The sequence below is a fragment of the Coturnix japonica genome, chromosome 1, assembly GCF_001577835.2.
Source record: "Coturnix japonica isolate 7356 chromosome 1, Coturnix japonica 2.1, whole genome shotgun sequence".
Classification (NCBI taxonomy): Eukaryota; Metazoa; Chordata; class Aves; order Galliformes; family Phasianidae; genus Coturnix; species Coturnix japonica.
The window spans coordinates 63,328,123-63,349,632 of record NC_029516.1 but is presented as its reverse complement, the minus strand read 5'-3'; the positions used below and the strand labels follow the sequence as shown (position 1 = coordinate 63,349,632).

Genomic DNA, 21,510 nt, shown 5'->3' with positions numbered 1-21,510 from the left:
AAAATAATCTTGTCTTTTTTTTCACTGACATGCAGCAATATCTCCCCTACTCCTCATTGAAATGAACTAAAATTTATCTTGGTAACAATTCTGCCTAATGATGCGAATGCACATTATTACTGATACACACCAGCACACCTTTGGGAGTGATCCTACCTGGATAAATAGCAGAGAAGGTCGGCCCTGGGGAGAGGGGTGGAAAAGAACCTGACAGCTTGTCCCTGAGTTTAAAAGGAGCTCACAGTTGCAAAACTGCAAAACTTTCCCTTTCATGGCCTTGTTCACCTGGGGGGGAGGGGAGGGCGGGCAAGAAGCCCAGGCTTTTGATGGTGTCCACAGTGCTAAAACAAAAATGTCCCATTGCTTAATCTCACAAACCTGTATGGTTTGTGTCTGTACAGACTCAAACTGTCCATCACCCAGTTCACTGCCCATTCCCAAGGGTAGCAGCCAGATTTAGCACGTGACAAGACGAAGACTTCCCAGAATGGAGCAGGACAATGACTATGATGCCCTGCTGGTCATATCACAAAGACCACCACTCAGCTGCGTGACCCATGGGACACCCCACCTTCTGTGCCAGCTGCCCTCAGCCATTAATACCCCAACTCAGTACCCTCAGGCTGGCTCCCACAGCTGTAGAGCAGATGCTCCATTACCTGGAGCTGAGTGTGCCAGGAGAATATAAAGAGGCCTTGTGTTTTGTTGTTTCTTTTAAGACTTTATTTGTCTAACATGCTTGACCAAAAATTACAACAACAATCAAGTTATGCCAAAATGATTAAATAACCTTTAAGCTTTCATACCTCAATTAGTTTAAATGATAGTTTGAAGTAACAGCTGCTTTCATATCTTTTTCACATAAAAATACACAGTATTTTGAAGATACCTTAGGAAAAATTATTTTTAAGAGAATAGTTTATGGTCAACATAGAAATTTTGTTGAGGCCAATAAAAGGACCTCTTCCCTCCCTTTTCAGCATTTTAGCATCTTAAGTGCCATGAGTGAATGTAAACATTTCAGACTTTTTTAACATACAGCCAATTTCCTGCCATGTTTGTTTCAAAACACTCAAATTGCGACTAGATTAGACACTCTATAAGTGCATGCTATTGTTCATCTTCCCAATGATGGTGGGAGTTGACATTAAGCAATGAAGTTTAGTCTTTGCTGATTTAGGAGCTGATCTTGCAGTTTCTACACCAATGGATTTAACAAGAAGTAGACCCAGCTGAACTCAGTGGTAGACTGTTCTTGTGCTGTGAACTGTTCACTCCAGGAAACCCTTGCTCACTTTTATGTTTGTTGTGTTTTTGTTTGCTTGCCTGTTTGGGGAAAAAGCAGCAAATCAGTCACGCAACAGCTCCAGGAAATGACAGCTCTGTGGCTTGCCATGTTTCTTTGTGCCAGTGGGTCCACAGCACATCAACTCCTGGCTTTGAATAGCACAGCTTCCAGCATCCATTGGATGAGCATGCAGGAAACCCTCAAAATGTAATATTTTTGCATGCCTCCCTTAGAGTTGTGGCTGCTAGCCCGGGTTGGCAGAGCAGGAATTTTAATACAAATGCAGCCGCTACACCAAGCTCACATTCATATCCAATACATCAGGCAAAAAGTAACCAATACTACCATCCACTGTGTGTGTGTGCACATACGAACTATGCACAGAGCTGAAAACAATCCGGTATTGATAGTGCGATGAGTTGCCTAATTTGTGTGAACAAGATTAATATGTAAATGCAGTCGGCCCCAAACACAGAACATCAACATTCAGTTTCCAGCAGTTAACTGATGTCCAGCTAGGCAGAAAAAATGCTCTGAGCATGAAGATGTTAGTTCAAGGCAGGAACCCATTTCTTGCAGAACACATTTGAAGGAAGTATTTCTGCAAGTTGGTAGACAATATTCTAGCTTTTGCCCAGGACTGCATAGAAATCCCAGCAGACTCAACACCTCTGCTAACCTGCAGGAAAGCTGCACGGGTAGGATTGGTGCTAGCCATCCTGTGACACCCCCTGCTTTGCCTGGATACATCTACACACAGCACAAGAGACAGATTTCAGCTGGGTTTATGGTTTTGTCTTGGGCCTCCCTCAATAGTGCCTGTGAATGGGTACATGACCACCACAGGTTTTGTAAGGCAACCTCTGCTCTGTACACATGGGCATGTACTCATCACTCACTGCACTTAGGCTAGTACATAGCTATCCAAAAACAAATGCCCAAACCCCAACTCGGCATGACCCTCCACCATGAGGTCCATAAAGTTTCCCAAAGGACAAAACTATCACGACGACATTTAGCCACAGCTGATGTGGGCCAAATTCAACCCAGAAATCACACTATTGGCTACGTATACCAGCAACCGGTTTTAAACAAATAGTCCCAGTGGGTTTTATTTAAAATTTCAATACTGAACACCGGGTTGCTGGATGTTGGGTTTGTGTTAGTTTTTTTTTTTTCTTTGCTTTTTACAGACAATCACACATCTCCTTACCATATGAAAACAAAGTTATACTCCTTCATTTCTTTAAGGGAAATGTCTTTTTTTTTTTTTCTTTTTTTTTTTTCTTTTCTTCTTTTTTCCCCCCCCACAGGCGAGGCCAGGTTACAAATTCCTGAGTTTATACTGCACTTAACACAGTCTCCCTTCTCCCTTCTTGGATTCTGAGCTGTTTACAGCATGCTGGTAATATGCATCCTTTTCCTTAACGTCTGATGTACCAAACTTCATTTCAGTACAGTGAATTAAGACCTCTATTGCATTGGTTTGGAATAGATGCAAGACTTGGAAGGCTTGAAATAACAGCTTTCCTCCTGTGGCTGGTCATTCATGTAGAATCTTTTCTGTTTCCTGTGTTAAGGGAAAATATCTTTAACACCACTTTTATCAAAAGCTCAATGGGAAACATCTGACATGAGGAAATCCTAGTCTAAACTCTTATGTTTAAACTGCAAACCTTCTTGAAGAAACACTCCCCTGAAAGACATTGTTCTTTTAGTTAGGCCAATATAACATACAGTATGTACAGAAGTCCCTACTTGAGAGAGATGTATATGTATATATATGTGGAATGCATTCACTTTTCTGTGTTCACAAACATTTTAATGGTGACATGTCTTTAATCTGTTTCTGGCACCAAAATGTCTTTGTTTGTCATCCATTTTTGTCATTCAGATTTATCTGTGAAGAGCTAGTAGGAAAAAGAGAAAAAGGACTTTTCTTGTTGAATAGTTCCCTATTGGGATTCTTAGTCAGCAATATAAAGTTGCTAATGTGTTGGGCACAACATGAAATCCTTTATTATAATCATGTATTCCTCGGAGTAGGTAAGTCAATAACTATAGGTGGATTTAGAGGCTGGTAATTCACAGTGCACACAGATGCATTCACATAGGTAGTAGTTCCATCAGCCATGACACCATAACCTACGAAGAAAGAAGAGCTCTAATTACTCTTATTCACTCTTTAAATCATTTTTATTATTTACCTTTATCACATGTCAATGATAAGTGGCACATTTATTACTCAGAAAGCATTTAAAATTAACCTCAATGCAAAATGTGAAAGTCTCTTGGATGAATATCACCTTTGTTCTACAGTAGAATGTTTTGCCATATTGCATAAGAAAACGAAAACTGACCCTTACAAAACAGAGGCAGCTCGCTCCCCAAACCTCCTTATAAACACTGGTATTTCTCTTTGAAAAGCTTTTATTCTTCAAACCTCCCCAGTTTTAGAAGGGATGGGAAGACAGAACTTAGACAGTTTCAGCACTAAAAAAAAGAAGACATACTTCATTTAGATTTGCAGTCATCCATGCACCAAAATTTGGGCAATTTTTCTTCCACCTTTTTTCTCCATGCTATGCTGTACATATTTTAAGCAACCAATGGAGAAAAAGGATGATGTGACCAAGGGGAGGATGTATGCATATACACATGGTTGGGATTGGTCTCTGTAGGAACCTTTCTTCCCGTGTGTTTGATCTTGATGGCTAATTTCAATCAAATGTGATGGAAAGATTGTAAAATGTCAGCCCAGGAAGAGAAAAATGACTTCATTAATACATTCTCCGACAGACAAGGTGAATTCCCACCCCAGACACTGTAATATTTCCATAGGAGAAAATACCTCCAGAGAGTGTCTCACCAGTAGGGAAAAAGTTTTAACTACATCTCATGTCTGACTAGGCATTCAAGACACTCTCAGAGCTAAATCTGCAGGAAATCAAACTTCCAGTTCTTAAGCTTGTAGAAATACAGTGAAATGCTTTTTGAAGAGCTGAAGAGAAAGCCCTTTGACCGAAAATTAAACACACTCTCCACTGTCAAAATTTTTGTCATGAATGTCTAGGAGAAAGCATTAGTTTGATAACTCTGAAACTAAATGCTTCACTTTGGAAACTTTCATTAAATTAAACATAAGTATTATGATCAATATCATGAAATGAATTCACAATCTGAAACACGTGATTTTGGGAAAATCATCCAGTGGAAGACTTCTGTACTAACACTCAGTCTCACTGTTTATAAAGTTAATAGTGAAACATGGTCACAGCTACGAGGGCTGCTCCTATTTTATTATGTTGTCACACAATGTTGGAGGTGGATGTTGGTGAAATGGCATTAGAGGCTGAACCTTCCCAACAATATCCCATTGCATTTTGTTTCTGTGTGACACACGGCAGTAGAGGGGCAGTTCAACAAAATGGTGTCTGACATGGAAGTGTGCATGAAGCAAAGGGGTATTGATGCATTCCTCCATGTGGAAAAAATGGCACCACTGACATTCATTAACACTTGCTGGACATTTATGGAGACTGAACAGTGGATGTGAGCACAGTGAGGCAGTGGGTGGTACATTTCAGCAGTGGTGACAGTGATGTGAAAGACAAACCACATTCCAGATGGCCACTAAGATTTTTATGAGCACAGCATGCAGGCTCTTGTTCTTTGCTGGCAAAAATGCATAGCTAACAGTGGTGACTATGTTAGAAAATAGTGCCTTGTAGCTGATAATTTGCTCTATTACATAATGTTATTGTGCTCTTTGTATCAGTTTTAGGAGGCATTACTTTTGGAGCAACCTATGTGCACTGTGTTAAAACTATTGCTGTCCTAGGTACCTAGGATCCTAATTTTTTCTGAAAGCAATTTAATGTCTTAAACATTTACAAACAAACATCCAATAGCCATATAGCGTTTTTTTTTTGTTGTTCCTTAAAATACCCTGAAAAATGCAGGGCCTCCTGGACTCCCCATGGAAAAATCACATTATAATTCGGGCATAGGGAGGGAAGAAAACTCTGTCAGGTTCCTGTCACAGACATTTCTTTACATCTTTTACATGTGTTGCTTGCCACAGAACAACTGTCCTGTGTAAAACAAAAGCTGCACCAAGGACAGTCTGCACTGCTGCTGGGTTTTCTGTCTCCTCAGATACACATTTGAAGAGAACAAAATAAGCTTGCTAATACATTCTTTTTGCTGGAAGATTCATCACACTACAATTTTCACTCTTTCCATACTGCCAGCAGAGTTTCCTTGGACTTGACCTCCTGGCTGTAATCGGCAAAGCAGTATTTCACCTGGAGCCCCTGCCAGGCTTCTCATCACCACCACGTCTATCAGCAGCAAGGCCATGTGTAGAGGTATTTTTTGGCAGAGACTGCTGTGCAGAGGGGGAATAGGGAAGAAACATTTCTTCTAAGCATCTCTTCCTCCCGGATGTTCAGTAAATGACTGCTGCAGATGTAGCTATGCTCAGTCAGGGGAGGAACTCATCTGTTCAAATCACGCATTCCCTCTACAAAAAGCAGCTTCGTTTTGCACAGCCTGTCTGCAGTGGGAATTCTCCTCTGCAGAGAGCTGCCATCCCACTGCAAAACAGGCTATGCACCTCCCCATTTGTTTTCTCTAAATTATGGTAGTTAACGAGAAGAGTACCTTGTTTCTGTGTTCTGATACCTCCCGTGCCAAATTATTAATTCACATGATTTACCATTCTGTGGAGGTGCCATTCATTTCACTTGGGAGCCAAAGCTGGGCTTGGTCATAGCAGATGTGATGTTGTTTACCTGCCCAAAGCTTCCTGGCTCGCTAACTGTTTGCCTACCTTCCCTGCAACTCACTTGGCCTACTGTTTCTGAAAAAGACAACGAGTTTGAATTGAATTCACCAGTTCTCTTGTACAGATCCTCAAAGCCTGCTGTAACAGCAAGATGTTAGGAAAAAATATTGCCTATGCAGTGCTTGTTTGCTCTGTACTTGTAACAGCAATGTGGACATTAACTGTGCATCAACAGGTCACCGCAGATGAGAAAAGAGAGAATAAGCTTCATTCCTGCCCTCTAAAATAATGATCTCAATGTGTCAACTTTACAGCAGCACACCTCTAACCACTTAACCTAGCAGGGTCAAGACTCCAAGCAGAAAGTCCAAGTGGGATTTTTTGTGAAAGGCAACAGTTTCTCATAAAAGCAAAGTATCCAAGTCCCAGCTACTCCAACTTTTCCATTCATTCATTCCTACACTGCTGAAACCCACAGATATCCTACACTGAAGTCCAGAGCAATCTTAGAAGCAGAAAACTGGCAGTTGTGAAGCACCTTTTACTGCAAATCAGTTAACACTGCCAAAAGCTAAGTAGCTAATAATACATTCTTACATGCCGATGGGCACATTTCTGCACAGCTCAGTGGTTTCTTTTGGTGGGGGCATGCTTGAAGACTTACTGCCACTGTACGTGTACTGGACAGACTCCTTTGTAGCAGAGGGCATCTAACATACCCTTTGCCTGGAGATGAACTCCCGCTGTTCCTGAATTTAGCAGCACACGTTAACATTTATTGACTTTGTGAAAAGAACTTATTTTTTCCAGTTAAAAATCAGTCAAGAGAAATGCCATGTTTTGTCCGGCTACAGAACATTTCCCCTGCCAAAGGACATAAATACATGAATAAGCACGCTGTATTCTACACATGTCAGTGGCTCTTCATTTTAAATTCATATAGGAACTGATGGGGAGAGACAACTTCTATTGTTCAATCTTAAAGAATAAGCCTCAGAAGTACCCCCTAAAGAACTCAACCATTTTAAAAACACAGAAACAGAGACACAAAAAACTGGCATGGAATACCTTAAGTCACAGAGTTTCGGAAGAGGAAAATACAGTCTATCGATCTTAATATTTAGAACTCTTTCTCTAACTGCTGTACCCATGTTGTTTTAAAACTCGCAGTAATCCTCACTGTGAAGGATGCATCACTCTATTTTATAGATGAAGAAACTAAAAGAGAGGCTGAAGTACAAATATTGAAATGTGAATATCAGCCAATTTCATCTGAATATTTGCAGCTAAATGAGTATCTGAATTCCAAAAGTGCTAGTTCAGACATTCAAGTTTAAAAATATGGGTTAAAACAGACAAGTTGTGTTTGTGGGTTTTAAATACATACAGAAAGAAGTGTTTTCTGACCTTCATGGATATGTCCAAACACATGAAGCCTTGGCTGTATTCGTCTCTGGACTGTGTTCAGCAGCTCTACACATCCTACCCGTTGCATTTTCTTAGGTACCCAGTCTAGAAAACCTTCAGAAAAGGAAAGGAAAGCTTTAAAAGAAGATGATAGATTATTTGCAAAGCTGTACTGCTTTAGTATTCAAAAACATTTCTGAGATTTAGTATCTCGTGGTCTCTCATAAGCAGTCAGAACTGATGTGGAAAAAAATGGTGTTTGCTTTAGTAAGTAGAAGAGGGAAGAAGGAAACATAAAAGCTCATCTGAAGAAACAGGACTGTGATAGCTCTTGCCAATAACTTTTCAAGGGAAAAAATCACTGCAATTAAAGCATCTTTGCACTGACGTTACCGGGAAAACTCAGTGCTTTATCCATTCTTCTTTCTTTAAGAGACTGATGACTAAAGAGCTGCATATCCAAAAGCGAGTCTCTAAAGTTAAATAGCTAAATCAACACTTTGCTATTTAAATCCAGCCCTAGGACGTAGTTATTGAAATGGAACACTTTAACCTATGTAATGAATTTGTGTGACTAATAATAAAATTACATTGTTTTCACACTGACTCTTACATTAGTGGAACTGAGGTGAGGAACTGAGAGCATATCTAAGAGCATCCTCAAGTACAATCATTGTAAAGGCTTCAGATAGCAAAAGAAACTTAGCCTTTGTGCAGTAGATACGTTACTAAGTGCTGTATTTACTCCCACAGATCTGTATAAAAACACACTTCTTATGAAACAAAATGAGACAAAAACGTACACCAACTTGCTTCTACGTCCATAAACTTGCTGCTTGCTGCCAGCTGAAGTGTATTGCTTCTTTAAGAGCTGTACAAGAAGGATGTTATTGTGTTAGAGGCTTTGGAAGAAACCCCTCTTGCTTCCTTTCCATTGTTTGGTCATTTTTGATCAGGCTCACATTTGGAAATGTAAAACATACCATTGTTCTGTTTTTCTTTATTTGTTCTGATACGCACACTGCATGCCTGTCATAGATCTGCAACTCTTAGACTGCTGCAACATATTGTGCTTTTGCAAAAACTGTTGTCATTCAGGGAGGTGCAGAGTCTAGACCTGGCTTTCATATGTTTACTTTTGATGTGCAATCAAGCATGGCTAAGTAGCATCTAACCAGCTGGCTTAAAAGGCCAGAAGTGTGGTATTCAAGCTCTTGGGAAAGCTTTCAGCTTTACTGAAAGGTTCACACATTGAAAAATACCTCTTCAGATGCCAGCACCTGAAGACTGAGCTCAGTGGGTTTTATCAGAATGACAGAAATTTGCCCTTCTATCACAGTTATGAACTGGGTGTTGTGTAGTGGACACTGGCTCCTAATTTATTCAGATATCTCTGAAGATGCTGCTTAGCAGCCAATGATGGGATGTACAAAGAGAAAGCCAGCTGAATTACAGACAGATCAAAGCACCCAACACACTTCAAAATTCACTGTAGGAAATAACAACTATTTACGATGTCGCAGTGAAACCAGCAGTTCCTCAGGAATTCAGTTCACGTGGTTTTTTTTTCTTCCACAGGAAACCCGTTATAACTTTGGGCTTTGTTACCTCAATGATTTGAAACAGTTAATTGTCAGAATGTCTGCGGTGAACATAAAGGGAAAAGTATTTCCACTTCAAAAACTTCACAAACAAAAATCCATAAAATTAACTTCTCCATTAAATTAAGCATTATTTATGTTGAACATGTTTTTGTTTACATGCATTATCAACCTTCTGAAGCTTTCCCATATGTTAGCAGCTTATTATGTACACCTGACTACACAAACTAAGAATAATTGATTACACCTAGCTAACAATTAGAGATCATCTTAGGGTTTTTTTAATGTTTGGTTACTTTAAACAGGTTTCTGCAGCTGTCAGGAAAGTATAAATCTTTGTCACAGACAATCAAGCAGACAGCCAGAAATGAAGACTTAAGGGTGAAATAAAATTACAAACAAACAAAATAAGTGAACTTCTGAAGAGGAAAGAATCATAAAGGAAGATCTTTGGGAGTCAGAGAAAAGACTTTCCAAGTTACACTGCACATAAAGCTAACAAAAATAAGGTGACTTAGAAATCGGCATTAGCACTTAATAAAATAACGTATTTTATAAGCTCTGAAGAAAGGATTATCTTTTCATTAGAAACAAAGAAGTTCATAAACTCTGAATGTTGCTTGTGCCTCTAAATCATGTGGACTAATTTATGTCTATCTAATAATGTAGTATTACTTAGTTTAGGAGGGTGCATGCTTTTCGGAAGTGAGGGAATATGAAAGCAGCACAGAAAATGAGTAACAGACAGAATTTAGGCAAACGTGCTGGGGAAAAAACAAACAAACAACTGAATTTGCAAGAGCATGGATTGCATTACATGACCATTAGGAACAGCTCTGATCTTGCTATCTGAGATTAGAACAGTAGTAATCAGCTTTCTGGTTAAAATAATTAGCTTGGAGGGTCAGGAAAATCCTGTCTTCCATACTGTCAGTGGACGAGAGCTACAAATTCAGGAGGTTCTGTAAGTTGGGCATAGTGCTAATTTCTCTTGAAGTGTCATGTATTTGTTGCCATGAGTGTTAGGGACACCAACAGCTGATGCTCTCAGGCAGAGCGTTCTGTGCTATGAATATATCAATATGAAAAATAGAAAGATATATGAACTTGAAAATGAAAAATCCTTGGAGGACAGCTCAAGCTTATTATTAACAATAATAATATTAACAAAAACAAGTGACTAAGTTAGCACAGCTCCTGAAACTGAGTGGTGTTAAACTTGCTCTCTACCTTCAGACAAGGGATTTCAAACAGGGATACAGGGATATTAGGAAGAGCTAAAGGCTCTTTAAAAACAGCTTTTAATGTGCTGACATTCCTCAAGAAATTTTAAAAGTGTATGACTTATGAACAACACAGTGTCAAAGATCCACTGTTACAATGGAAGCCTTGAATCTACATCGTGATTATCTCCACTACTAATCATTTGGAGAAGATATATCAAGGCCTAAACAACTCGTTTGTGCCATCCACTTTTATGATGCAGGTCCAGGTTACAAGCAGTCTGTGATATGGCATGAGACTTCAGTTTGGTACAGCAAAAGTACACAGGCCTGCTCTGTGAGAAACCAAGCTTGCAAAGCAGCCCTTTCACCAGGATTAGTGAGCAGTGGAATGCAAACTTGTCTTTCTATAGGAAACAACAAAACACAAACCCTTTGGACACTTTCTCCTCCAGATTTTAAAAAAGAAGGAGAAAGGGTGGAAGGGTGTGCCCCGGTGGTGCAAGTGGTAGGAATGCCGCATTGCAACACCGGAGGCCCTGGGTTCGAATCCCCCTGTGGCGCAAGTGGTAGAAGTGCCGCTCTGCTACACAGAAGGCTCAAATCCCGGGGGGTTGGACTCGATGATCTCTAAGGTCCCTTCCAACCTGCACGAGACTATAATACTATGATACTATGAAGACAAGAGGATTTTAGCTTCGGGAAATGGAGGACTGAAGGGAATCTAAAGGTTTAAAGGAACCAACTGCCTTCATCTTACACAAAGAACTCCTCTGCAGTAAAAGGCAGCAAAACATTTCAGTACATTCTTCATGTCCGTGTCCAGTTATTAAATTAGTGAGATGTAAATAAATATTAGCATTAGACATAGCTTGCTATATGTTAGATTTGTTGAGAAATGTGTTAAAAAAACAAAGTATTTACTGTATCAGGACAAGTTTCTTTGATAATTTCATTTCAATAACACAGATCATTTCACTATTACACAAGAAGGCAAAAATCTCTCACATCTTGCTCTGTATTATCAGTATGCTTATTACTTGTAAAACACAAATGTAAAACTGTTTCTTGCAGTCCCGTTACTATTACTGTACTGCAATAAAAATAGTCAATTCACCCTATCCAAAGACAGACCAGCTACCACAGCATTTGGGTTTGTGAGGCAGGAGATAAATCCAGTCAGAATGGAAATCCATGGTTGACAGGGGGAATGCTGGTGCAGGTGAGGGAGAATGATGGTGCTACAAAATAATAGTGCATTGCTCTCCAAGACTGGACCATGCTTCATACGTCCTGGTGCTGATGACATCGGTAAGGATGTTACTTTTGACTTTCATAAGTCAGGTTTCCACTCAAAACAAAAAGGACAGCCAACAATTACTGTACAATCATTTGAAATTCACAGCTAACAGCATTAATATTTTCTTACCAAGAGGTGGTCCATGTGTTATAAGAATATCTATCCCATCTGGAATAAGGTTCCACTTCTCTAATAGTGCTTGGCCTCGTGGAAGATTAAAGCCCCAGCCATAAAACCAAGGTTGCCTGCCAAGAGAGGAGGAGAATGTCTTCAGTGCTACTTCCATGTATGGTTACCTAGTTAAAATATGGAGATTAGCTTTCTATTAGCATGGAATCTGGAGAGACAAATAGCATTCATTTTTGTGTGTGTGTGTGAAACTCTTTTTCTGTACAACCAATGTTATATGAATTATAACATAATATATGGCAAAGACAAAAGAAAATGCTCATGAAGCTATTATTCATCCTGTTCCATTACTGATGCTTGACTAACATTTCAAAAATTAGCACGTCTGCAATCTTCATGATGATATATTTTCCTCTTTTCCTTTTGGAAAGCTGCAAAGCACATGTCTATTGAAAACAGCTTAAAACCTACAGCTTGCTAAAATATGACGTGGCTTACCAACAGGAAGAAAAGAAAATTCTGGTAAAAGGAAAAGCAGAAGGGGGCTTTTCTATTCTTCCTTCTACAGACAAAAAAAAGCCTCAGCTTTTCTAGAGGTGACCAAAGGCCATGGATGCCCATGGCTAGGAGAGAGCTCACCTTCCAGCTCCTCATCACACAGCATCCAGTGTGTCCAAGGTAGAAAAAGAAAGAAAAAAAAAAACAAAATGTGAAACTTAGTACATCTACCAATGGGACCAGACGCTGTATCTCAGCCTCCAGAAGTTGCAATGAGGGAAGTAATGCTGTGTGAAGAAGCGATGCTAAGAGCAGCACCAATGGAGCAGAAATGTTTTTCTTAGGCAGGTGGCTGAGACCAGGGCAGCTGCCTTCTGCAGATACCCACACAATTCAAACCCTGTGCTTCTGGTTAGCGGTTCAGCTTCCAACACTGTTTCCTCCTAGCAAGAACACAGACTGGCCCATAGAACATGACTTCTCCATTCCTACTGCTGTGGTGATCACTTGTGCTCTATTCACTACCTTGTAACTTTGGTGCGTGATACTGTCACACAAACCAAACCCAGGCCTGGGAAGACTGATCTTTATATTCAGTTCACCAGTGACAGAATGGAAGTGTTTTTGTCTCATGGAAATACTATTAAAATAAAGAAGCTTGAGTCTGCAAGGTGCTCAGATGTTCCAGAAGTGGAAGGCTTTATAAAAATACACAAAGGTTAGTTGTTGTTTTTTTTTTTTCCCAAACTCCCCATACCAGCCTTGGGATCACACTTCAAGCCTTTCCTGACACTAAGGTGAACACACTCAACTATTTGGCAAACTGCATTAAGGCCCAGAGCAAGTTTTCCAGGGGCAAAATCTCAGACAGAAAATACTCTCAAGGGCAATCAAGAGGCAAGCACGGTGTCAGTCAGCACAGTTGATCCTGCTTCATCACTGCTGAGATACAGTGACTGAAGCCCTCTGCTCCTGCCCATGGCCCAGGACAACACAGCCCCCATCCCAAGGGATGCGGGGTCAGGATGCATCCAACAGCCTGTGGTCTTCTGGGCACAGAGGAACTGGCTGTTCCCCTGTAAAGAACTCAAGGAGAAAGATCAATATTTGCCAAAGAAGAGAAGGTCAACAACCTCCAGAATCATTATTTTAAGCACACAATGAAGCATTTATAAAGAGAAATAATCGTGACCATCACAGGTCGTGTCAACACAATTTAATCTCGCTGAAATCCAAATGACTATGAATGGGACCATGCAGATGTGAGGGCCTCAACCTGTCCCTCCTAGGCCCAGCCCATACATGGTAGCTTGTTAAGAGCCCATTTCCCCTTATCAATAGGCATAATCTGCTTATTAAGATCCGCAGCACTTTCCCTGTCCCAGCCTCCCTTTGTGCCAGCAGCACCCACCCGAGCTGCAGGGCTGTAAGGTATGCATGCTGGAACTGTTCTTTTGTGAAAGGAAAATGTTCAGACTCGCCTGATTAGCCATTATGCTGTCTTTTGTGACAATCCCGACATCGAAAGAAATGCCTGAAGTGTTTCGGGCAAAAATCTGGAGTCCCAGGAAGGATTCAAGCAGAGGACAGCAGAGTGCTTTATTTAAGAGAAGGAAGAAAAATCATGCACTTCAGTGCCCCCGCCCCCAAAGCCAAACCATCTTTACACTCATGTGAGGATTTCATAACCCCCCAGGTCCCCTCTTTTGACAATTTACTGCAGAACAGCTATCAAAGTTTCAGAGTAGGAACTAAAAATCTTCTCAAATACCTACTAGTAAGTCTGTGACCTGGATGTCAAGCTAAGACAACCTGGTCTAAGATTTCCATTTATGATGGAACCTGTAAGCAAAGTTGAAGTCTTAGTATCGAGCACGTTATTTCTGGATCCCCTTATCAGTACTTGCTGATGAAAAGCATAATGTTTTTACAATTATTTTTCAATAACAGTTCACATTTTATAAAGGAAATGCTATACCGTATGTTATCAAAGACAAAACCTCCTATTCTCAAAAACAACAAGCAACAAAACCGTATTTGTCCATTAAAGACATACATCATGAATGTAATTCACCTCTGAAGTACTTATGTGTAGAAATGTACTTTGATTTAGGTCTTACCTTCTTAAACAGAACAGTTGCAGTCTCTCAATTTCCTACTGAAATTCAACGGCATTATTATTATGATAAAAATAATAATAATAGTCTACACATAAGACTCTAGGAGGGAAATATATTGGAAGTAAGTTTGTTTACAGCACAATTAACCTTATGTTAAAAACATATGAACAAGTTTTACAGGTCAAATAATCCACCACACAAAAAGGGATGAATTATCAGAATATGTGCTAGCAGTCGGATGTTGCTTTATGTACTGAATTTCTATCTTTCTGTTCTAAAGTAACCATTGGAATAATTTTCTTACAGAATGATAGTTGCTATGACAACCATAGCAAATTTTCCTTTTCTGAAACAGATGTCTCATTTAGTTGAAAATTAGAATGTGAAAAACCCATGGGAAAAATTAATTCAAACTTTAACAGAACACTGACTACAATGTAATCTCTTATAGGTTAACCCCTTAACATCTTCCTGCACTCTTACAGTAACCTTCTCATAAATGCTAATTAAAACAATTTAACCTCCTGTGAATGACCTTCTTAGCTATCATTAGCACTTTAGTTGTCTTTGAAAGGAGCAATTCTGTTACAATAATAACTGAAAAAAAGTCATATTAAAATAAAAAAGTGGTCAAATATATTACCATCTTAATTATTTATTATTTATTAGTTTTCCTTCTTTTATTCAGCTACTACTGGAAGGAGCTACTGTGTAGTCCAAGAATTCTTTTGTCATTTAAATGGGGCATAACTTAGTTTTACATGTGATTCACTGTGAAGGGCAGTGATGCACTACAAAGACTTGACCTGTAATTTACACGAACAATGAAGGTTTTCAATTTTCAAACCACTGGTATACATCTCAGTCTGCTCATCAGACATACAAGGGAATACAAAACAAGATACTTGACTGGCAAAAAACTATCTATGTACATGCGTTTTTCTACTGCATGCAATGAGATGGTAAATCTCCATTACCTTGATTCTACTTGAATGTTTTAACTTAAAGAACAGATTTTTTCCTTTCTCTACGTGGTACTCGGTCATCAGCCACAAATGATCATGGAAAGCAGGCAGTGGGCAGTTACAAAAATACTCCAAGCACAGCATCTCCCTTAGTGCCTGCTGAGTGCAAGCCACCAAAAGAACTTCAGGGCTGAGAGATTTACAGCAGCAGCTCCAGCTAGGCTGTCCAGTTGATTAAGACAAATCCTGCCACCAATAGGCACGCAATTACTCTTGTTGACTTCAAAGGAAACCCCCCTTACAGAGTCCAAAATCCACAGAGATCTATGGGTGGCAACAGACTCAATAGCCATTAGCATATCAAAGGGAGCAGAGGGCAACATCTTGTGTACACCTGAATAGCAAAAAATATATAACTAGAACACAACCATTACAGATCCTCATTTTTGTAATGCTTCCTACTGACAGTTTTTTTTTGCAGCTGAAAGGCAAATTCTCTAACTAGATTTCTATCACCTTTTCAGTGATAAATTTCAGTGGTTCATGAACACATGCAACTTGTTTCAGTCTTTTCTCCACAGCAGTTGCTCCTCCGGTAGGAATATAAGCAGATAGTGGCCAGTGAAAGCCTGTAAAGAAGCTCAGCAGGAAAAGAACGGACCAAATCCTCTCATCTCTGCTCTGTCACTGCAACTGCAGAGTCACACATAAACCAAATCTTTCCTGCTCTTGATTTAACCTGTTACTGCTTGCTACAGGTCTGAGAACAGGGATATACAGTAATGTCTACACCATATACCTTCCTTATCTGCTTCTAGGTCACATCCTTCCTATTTTCACATTCACCATCACTGCATTAGCTGAAATTAACCAGCCTCTGTAACTGCCTACTTAGCCTTTTCTCAGTAACTATCCAGTTCATTATTTTGGCAGCTTTTCACTCTGCTTTTTCTTCTCTATCCAAGTAAGAATTCAAAAAAGCTCACCTTTTTTTTTAGTGTGTGTTTGTGTATGTGTGCATGCATTTGGCACCAGCTGTTTCTGCATTTAAAGGAGTTGTGAAATAGCATTGCTCTGTCTTTTTTTTTTTTTCCCCTCTTGCACACAAGAGGACTATTTAAATCAGGCAGGAATCAAAGGAGCCATTGGACCACTGGTGTTTGCAGGGACAAGCAAGGTATACTTGTCTGTAGGCTCTCAACAAGCATTCACCATATTGGCATCTGCTACATTAACAGTATAACTGAGATGTGAAAAAAAAAAATGGATTTCAGAAGTTGTGAGGTAACTCATATCATGACCAGCTTTCATGTGAAACTGACAAGGGTGTCACATTTTCAAAGAAACTTAAGAGTCACCTATTCTTAACAGTAGAAGGAGCCACAGTATTTTAGAGAAAGTCAAGGCCTCATACTTAAATCTGTTAAATGCAAATGATGATTAATCTCATAGATGATATTATCCTTTGGCCACCAAGTACAGCTTACAGGTGGCAAGCCAAAAGTGGCAGGGAAGGGAACTAAGCTAAGAACTTCAGCTGAGGCACTAAATGCCTTGCACAGTGTTACTTAGGGCTCTGCAGTGAACAGCAAACTGAATTTGCATCCTCCATCAGCCTGCTGGCCACAAGTATATTTCCAGTATATTTCTTCTATGGGAAAGTCTGCAGTGTTCTTGTGGGTTTTTTTGCCTTTCTTGCACTGCATCCAAGGTTGTAAATCTCAAAACTGAATCAAATTCTATTACTGTTTTCACAAAAGGAAAGAAATGTAAAAATCAGAATGCGGCCCTTTGACAATAATTATTTCTTTTGCAATTTGATTTACACATAAAATCATTCGTCTTTTGTTCAGCAAAGGTTTTCATACATCTCTGACTGGAAAGAAGAAAGAATGAACTGTGACTAAAAGGAACTGATCATTTCTAAACATTAATCTGTTACAAAACAATAAAAAATAAAATGAAATCCACTTTATCTTCATAACGAGAACACAGAAGATAACAGGTGAAGAGAAAAATTAATGAAAGACTGAATTTAAAACATGCCAGCACAAAAGACAAATAGATTATTTCATTCTGCTGGAAGACAAAAGATAATATCCCATCTGATATTTTTTATAAATAATAAAATAAATCCTATAAACAAACTTAAAAGTTCATTTGGAATAATTAGCTAAGAGATTCAATGCTAGAGGTACAGGTGTATAACTGTATGGACAATCAGCACGGTATTATGGACTTAAGGCAGGACAACGTTGTTTAGCTCCTGAGAACCTCAAATCTGTTCCCGCAGTCTGACTCCCAACACTAAAAATATAGGTACAGGTAGCTTGTCTAGTCTGTACTTCCAGTACTGGTAACTGACAATCATGGTGGTTAAGAGGAAGGGTGAACAGCCCCTCTGTCCATAGTAGAGTCATGATGTCTTTTTAGATACAAAACTTGCCACCAATGGACCAGTCAGTACAGAAGAATTTCAAGCCGTATCTATGCATGGCACCTCTACATTTTTCCACTATCAAATGACCACACAGCTAAAGAAACATATTCTTCTTCCACACATCTGGCTAACTGGACTTTACTTAAGTGCTCCAAAGCTTTGCAGAACTCAAACAGATGAAGAGATGGAACATCTCTCTAAAAGGAGATGCTATACTTTGGCTTTTTTACGGTGCAAGGACTCTTTTACATGAAGTATGACTCAAATATATAGGATGTGTAATAGGTGCACTAAGAACTGATAAAAAAGGTCCTCACAGTAGCCACTTCTCAGTTTAGTAACTCATCAGGTTTGCATTCTTTTCTAAGAACACCAGGAGTAATTGGGACATATGGACTAACTGTCTGCCAGTTATTTCCTCTTTTTTTTTTCCTTTTTCTTTTTTTCATGTTTTAAAGAAAATTCAAAGCCATTTTGAGCTAAACAAGCATGAAAATGCTTCCAAAACTAATACATTAATACAGCACGTGCATATATATGCACAAAGTGCATTCTTTTTAACACTTTCAATTTAGCAACAGATGAACTTATTGCTTGTTTTAAAAAGCACATACTGATCCTTCGTATGCCTTATTCTTACCTGAAGTGAAAAACATTCACGTAATCCTAAATTCCATGCTAATGCCTTCCTGCAGTCCTAAATTCACTCCACACTACTGTAGTGGAAAACAACTGCTGCAATAGAACTTTCCATGCAAAAAATTTACAGCTTCAACATCTGGATGTTCATTCAACTAGTTAGGAATTCTGAGGTATCCTTACAAAATAATCATACACTAATCTTATGTCAATTACACAATTGGAAATATGAGGCACACACAAGTACAACTCTCCATTTTAACCTTGGTTCCAATTTATTCTACTTTCTTACTGGAGAAGAAAATAATTCATATTAAACAATGGTAATTTATTAATAAAATTAAATTATTGAACATCAAACCCAAAGGAAGGATTCTGATGTTAAACAGACAATAAATGGCAGACTACTGCTTTACCTCTTAAATCCTGGTCTTGACAAATAGAAAGAACTGAGATAACTGCGTTAGTTAGTGGTAGCAGGTCTGCATACCACACTTCCTTAGAGCACAATGTCAAGTCAGCATCTATTTCTCAGCATAGCAATGCACCTGAGATGAAAGAAGCTTCTGAACAAAGTGCCCTTGCAAGTTGTGCAGAGGCTTGCAAATTTCTCTTTGCTTGATCATTGTACTCACAAATAAAGCTCATCACGAAGAAGAACCAGCTGAAACCTTCACCAAAATAAGGCTTATCAGGAAGAAGAGCCAGTTGAAACAAGAAGCTACAACTGTCAACTGAGAACTTGAACTCATGAACTTTGGATTACTGCATAGGCTTAATAGGCTAATTAATATTAACATCATTACCCTGGGCAGCATAAAGTTAAGAGTTAATTGCACATGTGATGTAAATGACATTAGAAATTATTTGTATTGCTACTTGCTCAATTTTCTCAACTTCTTCTTTGTCCAGACTCACTCCTCTGATCCTCCCACTCTCCAACTCATTTCCTTTTGCATGTGTGTCCTCCCCATGATACACTGGGGGGGGGGGGGGAATGTGTGTGTGCACATACAAGGGAGAACATGTATTCAGCATATTGGGAAGTATCTAACTTCTGAGTACTTCAGTCAGTGAGTAATGGAGGAGTGACAGTGTGGTCTGGAGATAGGGATAAAAGGGGGGTTGTGCCTCTGCTACTTTGAGAGAAGCTGCAGGGGAACTGTCCCCTTAGATTCACCCTTCATTTGAATAATGAAAGCTAAAGACTCTCCTCTGCCTCTTTTTGGGATTAAGATTATGGAGCAAGCCCATCTGAGCAAAATTTTGCACAACACACACCTATTGTGCAAAAACCTGCAGAAAACACATGCATATAAACGATTGTTAAGTTGGAAGGTTGATCCTCACTCTGCATAAAGGGCTCAGAAGCTGGTGGAGCTCTGCCAGTTTACTCCAGCTGAGAATCAGCTCCACACGGGTCCGCCCCGAAGTAGTTAGCTATTTGTGCTTCTCTTGGATCATTGCCAAAGGGCTCATCCAGTACCCAACTGTGTTTACATCTTTCAAACATCCTGAAATTGCTTCTGTCTGAGACTCCAGCCCAGACTGCAGATAGAGCTGGTGGGCCTTTTGTTCACGCAGAAAAATAATTTAACATTAAAAAAAAAAGAAAAAAAGAAAAAAAAAAGCACCAAAACAACAACAACAACAAAAACAAACAAACAAACAAACAAAAAAGCACTTCAAAGTTTAAAATCAGCCCTGTCTCATAAACTTGGAAGAAAATGTGTAGAATCAAGAGAAAACTAACAGCTATGGGGGATTGCTATTTCACTCTCGTGGTTTATGAACTGCAGGAAAGTGAAGCCAATTCCCTGCAGTGAGATTACAGGTCTCCTCTTCTATAGGTCTTAAATTAAAAACCAGCTGAATCCAAAGTGAGCTAGTTTACTGGATCAGAAGATTCAATTATTTCTGCTAAGTAACTGAATGTTAACTACTTCATTCTAATAATATACAACTAATAATTACTGCCCAAGAAAAGACTTTTTTTCTACCAAGCTAATTAAACTAAAGCGATATATTTTTCAGCGGCTCTCAGATTTAACTAAAGCTAGAAACATTTGCAGCAAAATAAGCAAACGCGAAACCCCACTCACAGACAGAAATACAAAGCCACACAATGCATTCAGATGCTATGAGAAACAGCATTGTTTATCATACAAAAAGTGTTATGGAAAAGAAACATAACTGCTGATCTACATTCAGCATACATGCACGCAAGTGTACAGCGCCACATCCCGCACTCCTGCATACATGTAGAGTGGATGCAAAGGACCTTTGGATTCAGTAACTGACTAAGCTCACTCTAGAAGTGATCACAGTGGAAAGTGTTAGAGAATTGATCCATATCCACAATATTATGAACATGTATATGTAAGCAGTACAGAAGCGTGTCTGACTTACTTTTTTCCTCAATTTTGACCATCATAGATGGAGTTGTTCCAGATACCTCAGCCTTGGGCAATGCTGGGGAGAAATCTTAAGTGATAGAAAACATTTTCTGGAACCTTCATTAACAGGAAAAGAAAAAAAAGGGCTGTTCCAAACCGCCATCACTTAAAAAAGCTATACCGTGGGAAATGGAAAAGTTCTCAGGAGCACATAGCAACTAGAATTCATCATGTTAGTTTCTCTTTGACGATATTTATGAGCTATGATAGGTGTAGCTAGATTTGCACTCTCATTCACTCACAAAACCTAAAGTAGAGTTAATTTAGTTAATAACAACCATGTTCTTTTAATGTGCTGCAGAAAATTCACTTTCAGTCTGAGAAATCTTGGTCTTGTTTCACAAACATTTTTTTTCCTGCAGTGTTAATTATTGTCGCTAATTCATTTCAGTCACTTAATTTGTACTGCAGCATTCATTAAAGAGACCTCTCTTCAATTCTGATTGCTCACATACACAATGACAACTGTATACCTCTTGTCTACTGAATGGTACTCACATTTCCTTTGTTTCCAAGTCATGTAACGAGAACGCTTGCCAGGCTGTGTTTACCACACAAAATGCACCCATTTTAGCAAAGTACCATTAGTAAAAGAAAATGCATATATATTCAGAGATCTATTTCTGACAATAAAACAGCCAGAACACACACTTAA

At 39.2% G+C, this 21,510-nt stretch overlaps 1 protein-coding gene across 2 annotated transcripts in view; it reads right to left on the bottom strand.

Moving 5' to 3' along the window:
* Positions 1 to 700: 700 nt before the first annotated feature.
* The window catches only part of LOC107317376 (metallophosphoesterase domain-containing protein 1), a 48,922-nt gene continuing 28,112 nt past the window's right edge, over positions 701 to 21,510 (bottom strand). Inside the window, exons 4-6 of one of the 2 annotated variants that reach the window (XM_015869976.2) lie at positions 11,738 to 11,853; positions 7,485 to 7,598; positions 701 to 3,433 (exon numbers count right to left, since the gene is read on the bottom strand). In XM_015869976.2, the coding sequence (XP_015725462.1) occupies positions 3,315 to 3,433; positions 7,485 to 7,598; positions 11,738 to 11,853 (349 nt within the window). In that variant the 3' untranslated portion in view covers positions 701 to 3,314. The remainder of the gene's footprint in view (positions 3,434 to 7,484; positions 7,599 to 11,737; positions 11,854 to 21,510) is intronic. The other variant, XM_032446387.1, reaches the window with a different exon arrangement.